The sequence below is a fragment of the Drosophila takahashii genome, chromosome 2R (assembly GCF_030179915.1).
Source record: "Drosophila takahashii strain IR98-3 E-12201 chromosome 2R, DtakHiC1v2, whole genome shotgun sequence".
NCBI lineage: Eukaryota > Metazoa > Arthropoda > Insecta > Diptera > Drosophilidae > Drosophila > Drosophila takahashii.
This window is the reverse complement of record NC_091679.1, coordinates 22,291,853-22,304,661: the sequence shown is the minus strand read 5'-3', so window position 1 is coordinate 22,304,661 and position 12,809 is coordinate 22,291,853. Positions and strand designations below refer to the sequence as shown.

The window sequence follows — 12,809 nt, the reverse complement described above, 5'->3', positions numbered from 1 at the left end:
AATAAACAAATCACAGCTTCCGACCGGAGTCCTTTCGCCAGCAATTTTGCTCAAGTTTTCGGTGCAACGCGAAATGCAACCAAGGTGATTGATGGTAATAGTAATATTCGAAGTAGAAAAAGTAGAAAAATCGACTGACACTTACTGGGTACTTGCTTAGGTTAACATTTTGGCTTGTTCAAAATGCTCATATGACACACTTACTAAATCGTTCGTCGCACAGCACTTGGATATACGAGGGCTAACAATATGCACTTGACGTGAGTTCTACTAACAACCAAATAATATCTCTAGTTTATTCATATATATTATATATGTATTTAATATAGGTAAAACATGTATAACTTGCTTTTTGTAACTTTTTCTAACTTGGCTCACAATTGAGTGGAATTGGAAATGTTGCTTTTGTGCGTATTGTGTTCTTGGGGCCTTTGGGAGGGTTCGGGGATGGCCGGGGGCAAGTTAAAACAATACGAAAAACGAATTGTATAGTTTCTTGATACCGGTGGTCTCGCGCTGACGATGGCTTCGAAGTAGGGTGTTTTCGATTTTTAACAGCATCTTGGTCCGGAGATACATATAGCTCGATTGCGACTGATATTCATTTGACATGCGATGCAGTCGTATTTCAGATTTCTCCATTTACTCTGAATCGGTTTGCCCGGGTTGCAAGGTTCAAATGTTTTGGATTGGTTCTACGGTACAGGTCTCACTCGATCTAGTGAAACTTGTCGACTTAGCTACGGCGATTCTTTAGCTCTGGTTGCTGGTTGTTTGGACCACTGTCAGATGGCGACGGACATTATATAGCAGTTGTTTACGCTGGAATCGAATGTCTATATATGTGAATATTCACTGATAACACAGGCTTCTCGGTTGTTTTCCTGGGCGATTCGCTTACCACGCTTTTTAAGTTATTTCTCTGCTTGAGTTCTTTTTGGATTTTGGATTTATTTCGGGGGTTGCTTTTCGGTGTTTATTTAGTCACTGTCAGATATGCGACATTCCAATTAGCAGTTAAAGCTATGGGACACTTGTGGGGTTTCGCTTCCAAAAAAATTGGTATTTTCAACGTTGGTTATGTAACTTTCTGCTTCCTTATTCCTCTGTTTAGACACTGTCAGAAGGCTGACATTATTCCGCAGTTATTGGCGCTGGATAATGATCACTGATGGCGAGATTGTGGGGGTGTTTTTGGGTTTAACTTGAAGCTTTTAGATTCAACGATTGGGGGACCAACGGTTTTAGACACAACTACTCGGTTTGCTCGACGATTTAGCTCTGGCTTGCACTGAGTTTGCGACGTTACTGTGAAGTTGATTCGCTGGATTGGATTTTCGCTCTTTTTTTAGTATGGGTGTTATCGCGGGCTTTGCGAGTGTGTGTTGGGGTGTTATATATCAGGCGGGCGAGATGCCAGTTTCTTGGATCGTCACTTTTTTTATGGGGGCCTAATTTTTTGCGGCCGCGAACAGGTTTTTTCGGGGCTAATTATTCACAAAAAAGGCTCTCGGCTTTCATTAGGCGAATTAGGGAGTTTTTGTTTGCTTCACACGATTTAGCACTGTATTTACGACGAAACGAAACGGAACGTTTTTATCTGTGGATTCTGTTTTCGCGATAACGATAACGGTGTATACGGTGGGTGGTGATAACTTTGGCTGCCAATTCAATGGGTTATATATATTGTTTTAGATTTTGTTGTTTTTTTTGTGGCCGGACTTGTGCTTTCAGCGTGCTAGAGGAGCACTTTTAGTCCGACGAAGCCAGGCTTCGAAAAGCCCAAAGAGACGAGCATTTTGTGCGGCAGAACCTTGGTCGAGCGGCAGCCAACGCGGACACGAGGTTAAAATATCAATGAGTTGTGTGAATTTTCGCCGTTAGCGGGAAACTACGGATACACCACAGTTTCGGTTCGGAATCGGAAAAAAAATTACGAAAAAATACGGAGCGTTCCAATCAAGACGACGGCGCTGCTACAAATACAACGAAAGATCCCAGATCGCGGATCGGCGGACGAGTCCGGCAATAACAACAAGCGGTTGCGATTACGGAGGCGGAACGGGAGCAACGGAGCAACTACGCTCACAGTGACACTTTTCGGAATTAAGCCGACCCGAAGATGCTGATGCTGATGTGCTCTGCCTGCCAGCAAATTGATGCGGATGCTGCTGCTGCGCTGCCTGCGCCTCTGCCGCTCTGCTATCACTCTAATTGATTGTGGCAACAACAAAGTGTTTGTACTCGTATTTTTATTGGAGTGCACACATCTACACGCTTTCTCTCTCTTTCAATTGAAAGGGCTTTGTGTCGCTGCTGCTGTTGTTGTTGCTGCTGCTGCTGCTGCTGCTATCGCTGCACTTGTTGCTTGACGTTCCGTTACTCTCAGTTTGAGTCGCTGTCTCAGCTGTTTTGCACGTTCTTTTGTGTGCCTGCGCTTCGAGGTGAATGGCAAAAGGCAGAAATGCTACTACACAATAACAAGTTAATTAATTCAAATTGCTGCTGTGTGGTGTTTTGTGTTATGGAACTTTTTCCTCAATTTGTTGGACTTATTTGTTGCTCCTGCAATTGAATTCTATATTCCGCTTGTATGTATGTGTATCGGTTTTTTTTTGATGTTTTAAGGCTGCGCGCGTCGATGACGTATTTAAATTTTGGCACGCACACTCAAAGACGCAAAGACCAAGAGGAGAAAAAGATTTCGGGGTCTCGCTAGTACGCGCTAATTAAGCTTTTCCGCTCGCGATAAACACTAGAAAAAACCGTCAACGTGTTAAAATTTTCTGCTGCTGTTGCTTTTGATGATGATGCTGTTGTTTTTGCTGTTGTTGCTGTTGCTGTTGCTATGGTTGTTGCTCTTCCAGATTAGTTTGCACTCCCGCATAAAGTCGCTGAACATGTGTTTTAACGGCGCTGGTACGAAAAGTACTGATTTGGTGAGCGGGACGTCACAACGCTAATATTAAAACACACTAGCTAGCCCGTTATATCTCTCTCGCTCCTCTCCCACTCTCTCTCTTCCTCTCTCGCTCGCACGGCTCCAAAAGAGCAGCGACAACAGCAACAACAGTTTGGGGCGCTCTTCTCTTCGGCCCACAAACACGAATGCAGAATGGTTGCCCCCCAGTGCGTGTGTGTGTGCGTCTTTGTGGAATGCAATAAAAACAAAGGCAAGGCTAATTTGCCATGCCACGCACTTTTACCAGGCTAACCTATCTAGCCGAACATTCCCGTTTTCGCTTCCAGTTTGTCTAAAGTTTTTTGGGGCTGACTTGCATTTGCTGTTCAGCAAAAAGGCAACAAAGAATGTGATTGCTATTTATCAACAAGAACAGCTGTTGTCGTTAGTCGCTGCCCCAAAGAGCATCTACTAAAGAGAGTACTTGCAGAGCGCACCTGCTGTTTTTGTGTGGGCGCCGAGCTCTTCAGGGCGTATGGCGTCGATCCATTGCTAGGGTGGACCTGGTGAACTCTGTAAAAACCATTTGATGCCCCATCCAACTATAATTACAAAATATGCAACTTCTATAACACGAATTTAAATTTTTCTCTTCTACCTCCCATTTTAAGCGCGATTTCCCGTCCCTCATCTTAATCATTTTTTTTTATGTTACAGTTATGGGGCTGTCCATATATTACGTAATCACGTTTTTGGTGATTTTTGACCCCCTCCCCCCCTGGTGATCAAACGTAATCATTCAATAAACAACCCCCCCCCCCCCCAATGATTACGTAATCCCCAGAATAACATTTTTTTTGTTTTAATCTGTGGATTCAAACGGAGATGCAACCCAATCTTTAATATTGTTTATAAATGAAGTTTGGTATGACACATTCGGTTCGTCTTCGCTGATATTATCCCCAACATACTCTTCGTCAAGCCATTCCAGGTCTTCGCGTCCTTCGTGTGATTGAACCACTAAACATTCTTTTTTTCGCCGCCCAGCCACTACAAAAATTTTTTCTCTGCTTTCCTATTTAAGTTTGTAGCAGGGACCGTAACTGTTAGGGGCTGTCCATATATTACGTAATCACGTTTTTGGTGATTTTTGACCCCCTCCCCCCCTGGTGATCAAACGTAATCATTCAATAAACAAACCCCCCCCCCCCAATGATTACGTAATCCCAAGAATAAAATTTTTTTTGTTTTAATCTGTGGATTCAAACGGAGATGCAACCTAATCTTATATATTGTTTATAAATGGAGTTTGGTATGACACATTCGGTTCGTCTACGCTGAAATTATCTCCAACATACTCTTCGTCAAGCCATTCCAGGTCTTCGCGTCCTTCGTGTGATTGAACCACTAAACATTTTCTTTTTCGCCGCCCAGCCACTAAAAAAATTTTTTCTCTGCTTTCCTATCTAAGTTTGTAGATATAATTAAAGGAAAAAAGTTTTTAAATAAATTCTTTAAATAAAAAAATGAATATAAAATGATTACGTAATCATTGTGCAAGACCCCCCCTCCCCATGTAATCAAACATAATCATTTCAATAAACCCCCCCCCCCCCCCCCCTAGGTGATTACGTAATATATGGACAGCCCCTTATAAGTTTTATTTTAAAAATCACACTTTAACAGTTATTTTCTGATTTGTAAAGTAAAACTCAAGGAATAACTGTTATTTTTTGAGTTTTATAATAAAAGTTGGCAAATAACAGTTATTCGTCGTGATCAAAAATAAAACTCAAACTTGATTTATGGCGATTTTGTGGGTAAAATAAATTTAAAAAAAAATATAGGTATAAAATATGCACGGTTGCCTTTTTTAACAAATTTTTAGTAAGTTATATAAAACACGGAAATCATGTTTTTTTTATTTATTTCATTTTTTCAAAAATGTCAAGGGAATAACTGTTATTCATAAAAATCAAAAAATAACAGTTATTTTTTGAGTTTTATTATAAAAATCAAAAAATAAAAATCATTACGGATTTGTAAACTACAATGCGTGATTTTTTTGTATGAAAAATTTACAATAACACTTATTTTTGGTCCCTGGTTTGTAGATATAATTAAAGGAAAAAAGTTTTTAAATAAAAAAATTAATATAAAATGATTACGTAATCATTGTACAAGACCCCCCCCCTCCCCATGTAATCAAACATAATCATTTCAATGACCCCCTCCCCCCCTAGGTGATTACGTAATATATGGACAGCCCCTACACACAAAAAAATTTGCTTGGTAAAATTGACCAACAAAGATAGTTACGTAACTATTAAAATAGTTACGTGTATTTTGTTTTTGCTTTGGGTTTGCGTCTTCGCTAATTGTGTGTATTTTGTTGTTGTGAAATGACAATTTACTTAGTAGAATTGACAATTTTGCTGGTTGGGGCCTGTTTGACAATTATTACAGTTGATTTTACCAAGTTTTTTTTTTGTGTGTATGTTACTGTTGTTCCCAATCTTATATTGAAATACCAATTGATAAACTGTCCCAATTTTAAACAGAAGAGGAAGTTAATTTTGCCAGGCAAGTTTACTTAATACCTAAACTCCTTAGCTTCACCTGAAAGCAACCAGCGGTATTTTGTGTGCGAGATTCTATTTCTGCCTTCAAAGACCTTATGCGTCCTTATATGTATTGTCAAAAATCAACATGCATGTTTTTACATTGTAGGGCAAATACTTTTCCTTGTAATTTCGTAAGTCAATTAAATTTGTTGTGAACAGAGGTTAACAAATTACCTAAATGTCCAATAGAGTTCATTGCCTTAATATATGTACATATGAATGATGAAACCTTAAATGCAAATCTGTAGAATGACATTTGAACAACTTTTTACGTCCTGACTGGCGGCTAATGCATTAACTTTTCTATTTCAGTCAACTTTTAGAATTGTGTGTTGATTAAAGCGATTTCAAATAAACTTTACAGATCTAAGCCTAGTAACGGTACTCTAATGCCGACTTAATTTTGTCAATCCCCAAACGCCGTGCTAATTGAGGCCTTAATTGACCAAAGCCATGTTCCGAATTGCCGAATTTTCGGAAATTGACTGGACTTGGCTTTATTATTATTCCCTGTTGTAGTGCTTCCTTTTACATTTCTTCAATTGAAGGCAATATTAAATATTTCTCAATTGTTTTTAAATTGCCATCAATAACGGGACCCAAGTGAAATTAATTTATTTTGCACAATGAAAGTCAAAGACGCAATTTGCTGCAATAAATTGGCGCGCATGGAAACGCTCATCGAGATTGGTTGCACGTTTTTTTTTTGGGACCACAACTAAAGTGGCATCTGTCGCTTAGGGTTTTTTGGGGACTTTAATTAGCGCTTTTAATTCGCACGAATTAGCAGCATTTGGCTTAAAAATACTCTTTATGGCCATTGATTAAAACTGTCGGCTGCCATAAAGAAAAGTTGATAAAAAATTATAAAGCGTAATAAGAAGTGAATGGAGCTACAGGTCCGAGAATTAGCACAGAAATTAGAATAATTAGCATCCCAGCTAGTTCGGGGTTAGCAGTTTGAATTGGGCGCTCAAAACAGAGACACTTTGCAAACCCGTGTTAAAACGTTTGGCAACGCCGAATTTAAGATTAATCGGACAAATATTTGGTAGACTTTAAAATAAATTAAATTATGTACATGGATCCTGCAACTTTTAACAAAATCAGTAGGTGCTATTCGAAAGTAGAGCCGAGGTATAGCTTGAAATTGTAAAATAATTGTAGCTTTTGCTCTCAGATAATAGACTAACGAGTTTATAATAATATAATAATTAAAAGTTACTTTTTAATGTATTTAATATATTGTTTGACCGCTAAATATATTTATTCCCTTGTACCGGAAACTATGGGTTCGAATTTCAAACTTTGAAATTAATAAAATACAACTCAATAAGGTTTAAAATTATATTTTTAAATTGTTTCATTAAATCATTTAATAATCAGTTAAATTCGATTTGTTGGCCTCTGACCTTTTTAAGCAACACCGTGTAGTGTTCAAAGAATAATTAAATTAAAAAAGAGTCCCCCTAATATTCTTCTTTATTGATTTCGGCGGGGTTCCACTTCGGTCACACTACAAAAGCGGGCCAAAGTTTGTTTATCATTGTTAATCGGCACTTTGGCCACAAAAATGACCTCCATCAAGGTAAGGATCTACCTTGAAGACCGGGAAACATGCTTCCATGTTAAAGAGTAGATTGAGTTTGCAGTGCAAATGCGCAAGGGCGACGAGTCCTACGCCGGAGCCCTCCGCTCAGCGCTGGAGGGCATGGGTCAGGTGGAGATCGACACCCAGGAGGGCCGTGTGATAGTTCAGACCCAGCGACCTTGGTCGGAGATTCACGACAAGATAGAAGCCACCGGGCGCAAGGCCGTGCTCTCGGGATTCGGAGGTCAGTCGGCGGTGGCCCTCATCAACACCACGGGCAGTGTGGTGGACAAAACGCCGATCCAGGGAGTCGTCCGCTTTACCACCATCACGGAAAGGGAGCCCGGAGTGGTGGTGGATGGCGTGGTGGACGGACTGACGCCGGGTCTACACGGGTTCCACATCCACGAGAGCGGGGACACCTCGGCCGGCTGCTCCTCCGTCGGAGATCACTACAATCCCCGCCAGTCGCCGCATGGAAGCCCCGCAGCTGGTGCAGATGAGCGCCATGCCGGGGACTTGGGCAACATACGGGCCGATGAAAGTGGCAGGGCCACCTTCAGATTTGTGGATCCAGTGCTGCAGGTTTGGGACATCATCGGAAGGGCTGTCGTGCTGACCGCTAGTGCCGATGACCTGGGACGTGGCGGCAACGAACAGAGCCTGGTCGACGGCAACTCTGGGGAAAGGTACGTCTATTACTATCCCTTTGACATCATTTCTTTAAACTGGATTTCCCGCAGAATCGCCTGCGGTATAATTGCCCGTTCGGCGGGCATTTTGGAGAACTTCAAGAAAATCTGTGCCTGCGATGGTGTCACCCTTTGGGATGAGCGGAATAAGCCACTGGCTGGCAAGGAGCGCTCACAGAAGCTTTAACTTTGTTCCATTTGTTGTCTTGTAAATAAATTGTAGCTCTTCATGTATAACTCACAATTCGTAATTCATTCGGGGATAGATCCATACTCCATAACTCCACTTGAATGCTTTTAAAGTTTTATTTAAAATATTTCTTTGTTGATTTTTTTTTGTTTTTCTTAGTTAAAATTACCTTGCTTTTAAATTATTATTATCTGTTTTGCTCTGCCAATAACTACGGGATTCGTGTGATGTTCGGTGTAGTGTGGTGGTTAACTAGACTTGTTTTTGCGGGGCGTTAAAACCGAAGAACATACAGACACGCTTGTTGTACTCGATAATAATAATAATAATGATTAATATTCGAAATGCCTATTGCATTTGACATTAATAGATATAAGTGTATATATTAATTTGATTCCTCCGTTAACACTACGGCGCATGCCCCGATCCCAAGCCCACATCCTCGGGGTCAGGTGAACGCAGGCATGCACGCATTATATGTAAATAAGTGGTAAAAAATATGTAAAGTGTATATGCGTATGTCCTAATGCTTATTTACTGCGTTTGCCGGGCGTATTTACATATCTGTTGGCCTTTTGTACTCTACGTGCTTTCTTCGCCTCCTCCGGCTCCTCGAGAGCCTCCTGCCCGGGCGCCACATGGTCCGATGGCGTGGCCACCGCCGTGTTCTTCGACACTGGACTCACAATCACGCCACTGCGCTGGTGATTGCCATAGAACAGTTTCGGCGAGTATCCGCCCGCAGCTTTGGCAGCTCCTCCATTAGCACCACCGGCCACAGCCAGCAGTTGGGACTGGGCAACCTCCGCTGCCTTCGAGGTGGACGCTATGGCATTGGACTGGCTCTCCGATGGCAGCTTGCGCTTCAGATTCTTGGCTGCGCTGCTCACGGCCAGCAGCTTGGCCGTGGTGGACTCGTCTGGCGAGGCAAACTCCTTAAGTTCGCCCACGCTTACATCGCTCTCGGCATCCGCATCGTCATTGATGATGACAAAGTGCTCCGGATCCGCGCCCTGGTTGAGCAGCACTTGAAAATCCTCCGGTGGCACAATGGGCGCCACCTTCTGATTGCACGAACTGCACACGGCAGGGATGGCCGGACTTTTGGAGCGCCGGAACTGCAGCTCCGTCTTGCACTTGTTGAGCTCCTGCAAACCGAAAGAGAGAATCAATGCCAATCCAGGGTATTTCAATTCCGCGCTCACTCACCTGCAAGAGGGTGGAGAACTTGCGCGACATCTCCTCGTTCTTCTTGTCGTTCTCGTCCAGCCGATTGGCGTACTCGAGCGTCTGCTTCTGCTGCTCCGCCAGGAGATTCGATTGCTCGGCCAGCTGCTTGCTCTGCTCGGCGGCCTTGCGCTTGCAGGTGCGAAGCTCGGTGCGCAGCACCGACAGCTGGTTGTTGTACATCTTCATCCCCTGCTTGATCTTGCGGATGCCCTTGCGGAGCACCATGTGGTTCTGGGGCGGCGAGTTGCTGGCACTGTCCTCGAGATCTGAGCTGATGGCAAGCGTGGCTGAGGGGTAGAAGCACCGATTAGTTTGAGATCCAGGGAGTTGGGTCGGAACACCTACGTCGCTTTGTGGTGGTGGGCAGCGTGTAGAAGTCCTTGTTGAAGTAGGCCAGCCCCGGGAGCGTGGACTCTATGCGGTCCTTGAAGTATTCCATGGCCATGGTGGAGAGATCGAAGAGCTCATCGGTCACCCGATAGGGTCGCTGCAGCCTGGGCGTAATACTGATGTAGTTGAGGATCGCCTGCACCTCGTCTAGTATCTGGAAGTGGAGGAAGTTCTGATTAATCTGAGTTTGCTAGGCGGACAACTGGACTCACGGCGCCCGGAAAGAAGCAGCAGTGACCCCGCTCGATGTGCTTGCCCATGGACATCTGCAGCAAGGACAGGCGCATGTAGCACGTCTCGATGATGTCGCACTCGCATGCCAGCGGATGATTGCGGCGGGCGGACTCCCTGCGCGGCATGCTCGCCTTGATCGACTGGAAGCGGCTGAACGTGGTCTTGATCTGCCTGGAGAAGGCTGCGTTCAGCATGGCCATGCAAATGTCGTTCATGCGATGAGACACCTGCGAATAGGGACATCCGGGATTCGGGTTAGCAGGCGGTACAGAGACAAGAATGTTTCGGGGTTTCGGGCTAAGGTCTCCACTTCGTTTTCGGCTGCTGGGCCCGCATCCATCCACGAGCTAGTGGTTCTGCCTGTTATTAAATTATATCAGATTACATTTGTCGCCGCTACCTACAACAAATAACCATGCATACATACACAACGAACTGTGGAAGGGAGACGCGCTGCAGGCAAATCGGCCAGCGAGAAACAAACACCGAAGTGTAGTTACCCTCGGGACCTTGAGCTAAAGCAGTTCCTTGAAATACATGTATCCGTGGAACAATTTTTTACCTAATTTTGTCTACGCTAATTTTGACTCTTTAATAGATTTAATTACTGGAGTAGTTAAAAAGGAAAGTTAACTATTTCCAATATTTAGTTGTTAAGTCTTGGTAAATAAATATTTTATAACCAGTTTTGGACTCGCTTATTTCTAAAAACAAGGGTATTTTCTCTTGTTAAGTTTGAATTCTTTATCGTCAAATGAACATTATTTTAATTTTTTCTTATTCGGTAAATAATACTTAAAAAAGGTTTTTGATGTTAAAAAGAGTTTTCAGTTTAAAGTACATTTTATGCGTTGAAGTTTGAATATATTTAACCGGAGAGGAATTAGCTTTTATCCCACTGAGATGTGGAGTCCCTTAAATGGACCTGTTAAAATGTAATTCCTGCCTGCCTGCCCATTTTCCCCCCAACCGAAGTCAAGATGACACTCGTCGCCGCTAAATATAAACAATCGCAAGTGCATGTGCCCTCGTGACAAAGTTTTAATTGCCTCCTGCCAAGGGAAATCCGAAATCCGTTGAGGGAAGCACAACGCATGGCGAAAATAATGCACATAGCAGCAGAATATCAGAACAGGCATACAAGTGCAGGTAGTCTGTTGGTTGGATAACCCGGCCCGTACCACGCTTGCACTTGGGCAAATTGCTTTTTATTGATTTAATAGCCAACGCTTGGGTGGAACAGGGGGCGGAGCTGTGCACTTACCAATCTGAGATTCGAAACTTTCTTGAAGTCCAAGTAACTGAGGGTCTTCTCAATCAGCTCGTTGGGCAGATCCAGGAAACCGAGCGAGTGGCTGGTGGTCGTGCTGGCCGTGGGTGACCTCTGCCGCTGCATTTGGATGGTGTACGAGTGGTGGCGGGTCACCACGCTGGCGGAGTAGGCTAAGCTGGCCGGCGAGGTCACCTGCCCAGGTGCCTGAGCCTGGTTCTGGTTCTGGTGACCCTGATAACTGGTGGTTCGTCGCAGGACGGAGGTTCGGTTCGCGGTGCTCTCGGGGGGCTCTGGCAGCCCCGATCCCGATCCGGATCCCACTCCAGATCCCGATCCCGATCCCGAACCCGAACCGCCAAAGGGGGGAACCCCCTCCGAAGCCGTCGTACCGCCTCCACTGCACATTTGGCGGGTGGACACCATTTCTTGCCAGTGGCGTTTCGGTTTCGGCGCTTAATGGACAGAATACGTTTGCAGCAGCGTCTTGGAGTTGCTGCAAATATGGAACACACGCAAAAAACACCGACTATATCCATTAATTCCACATCATACATATATCTGTACATATAGCGTCCCTTTGCTGCTTTATCGTTTATCACCCCCGTGAAATTTCTTTGAAATTTTGTGCTACGCACTTCGAAACTCTAATTCGAGCTGGCTTCGTACCCGTTTTACTAACTGGAACTAATGCATTAACATCGTTTTTAGCCGCACTTCACAGTGGACCAAAATGTCTAGTACTTTCGGGCGCGATTTCTCTACGCTGACATCCACTTTAACTCAGTTTTTTCGAGCACAATTAAAACTACATACACAATCCGTGGCAAAAAAAAGTCGAAGTGGCTAGAGCTGGCAGAGCAGCGATGGCAGCATCGATTACAACGATAGTTTACAAGCGGCGGAAACGTCGATTGTTTGTTATAGCCGACCTCCACTGCAGCATTTCCTTTCTTATTTATAAAGATGTTTCCACCGAATATATGTGCGACTTGAAATTGAAACTGATAAGCCAATAATGAAATACCTTTACATTTTATTAATATTGTTTTGCGCAAAAGTAATTATTGCCTGTTTATTATATCACCACTTATTGGGGAATATTAGTCCTGTAAAACTGTAGGTAACTGTAATTGAAAGACAGTTTAGACAAAAGAGAACGCTATAGTCGAGTCCCTCGACGTTACGCAGATGAAGGAAGTGCGAGGGAAATGGAGTTATGCATGCAGCATATTGACTGCTTGCACTGCTTGAATTCCGTTATTTGGTCATACAGTTTTATGAAATTTTATTCTACATTTCCATAGGTATTAAAAAGGACAAAAAAATAAAATTTTTCGACATTTTTAAAAATGTGGCACCAGATACACGACAAAAATCGTTTAAGGCGATTGTGGGCGTTCGAGTGGGCGTGGCGCTCCGCTGAAATAAACTTGCGCTGCGTATTAAGCCGAGATATTTATGTTGTTAGTTCCAAACTTCTGGCTTTTGTAGTTTCCGAGATCTCAGCGTTCTTCCAAAAAGACGGACGGACATGACTTGATCGACTAGGCTAGTAATCTTGGTCAAGAATATGTATATTTAATGGGGTCGGAAACGCTTCTTTCTACCGGTTACATACTTTTGCACGAATACAATATACCCTTCTTAAACGAATACAATATACCCTTTTACTTTACGAGTAAC

General features: G+C 43.3%; 3 protein-coding genes across 3 annotated transcripts; 1 reads left to right on the top strand and 2 right to left on the bottom strand.

Moving 5' to 3' along the window:
- Nucleotides 1-462: 462 nt before the first annotated feature.
- Nucleotides 463-2,940, bottom strand: LOC123002490 (uncharacterized). Its single transcript, XM_070213217.1, has 2 exons — nt 902-2,940; nt 463-836 (listed from the first exon to the last, which is right to left on the bottom strand). Exon 2 carries the CDS (start codon nt 640-642, stop codon nt 463-465), a length of 180 nt encoding a protein of 59 aa, XP_070069318.1. The 5' UTR covers nt 643-836; nt 902-2,940.
- Nucleotides 2,941-6,963: 4,023 nt separating this feature from the next.
- On the top strand, nt 6,964-8,046 carry Ccs (Copper chaperone for superoxide dismutase). Its single transcript, XM_017144759.3, has 3 exons — nt 6,964-7,114; nt 7,166-7,806; nt 7,861-8,046. Exons 1-3 carry the CDS (start codon nt 7,100-7,102, stop codon nt 7,994-7,996), a joined length of 792 nt encoding a protein of 263 aa, XP_017000248.2. The 5' UTR covers nt 6,964-7,099; the 3' UTR covers nt 7,997-8,046.
- Nucleotides 8,047-8,101: 55 nt separating this feature from the next.
- Nucleotides 8,102-11,973, bottom strand: dmpd (F-box protein dmpd). The gene is made up of 6 exons (XM_017144758.3): nt 11,793-11,973; nt 11,118-11,619; nt 9,832-10,080; nt 9,575-9,773; nt 9,209-9,516; nt 8,102-9,147 (listed from the first exon to the last, which is right to left on the bottom strand). The coding sequence occupies exons 2-6, from the start codon at nt 11,547-11,549 to the stop codon at nt 8,530-8,532; spliced, it is 1,806 nt and encodes a 601-aa protein (XP_017000247.2). The 5' UTR covers nt 11,550-11,619; nt 11,793-11,973; the 3' UTR covers nt 8,102-8,529.
- Nucleotides 11,974-12,809: the final 836 nt, after the last annotated feature.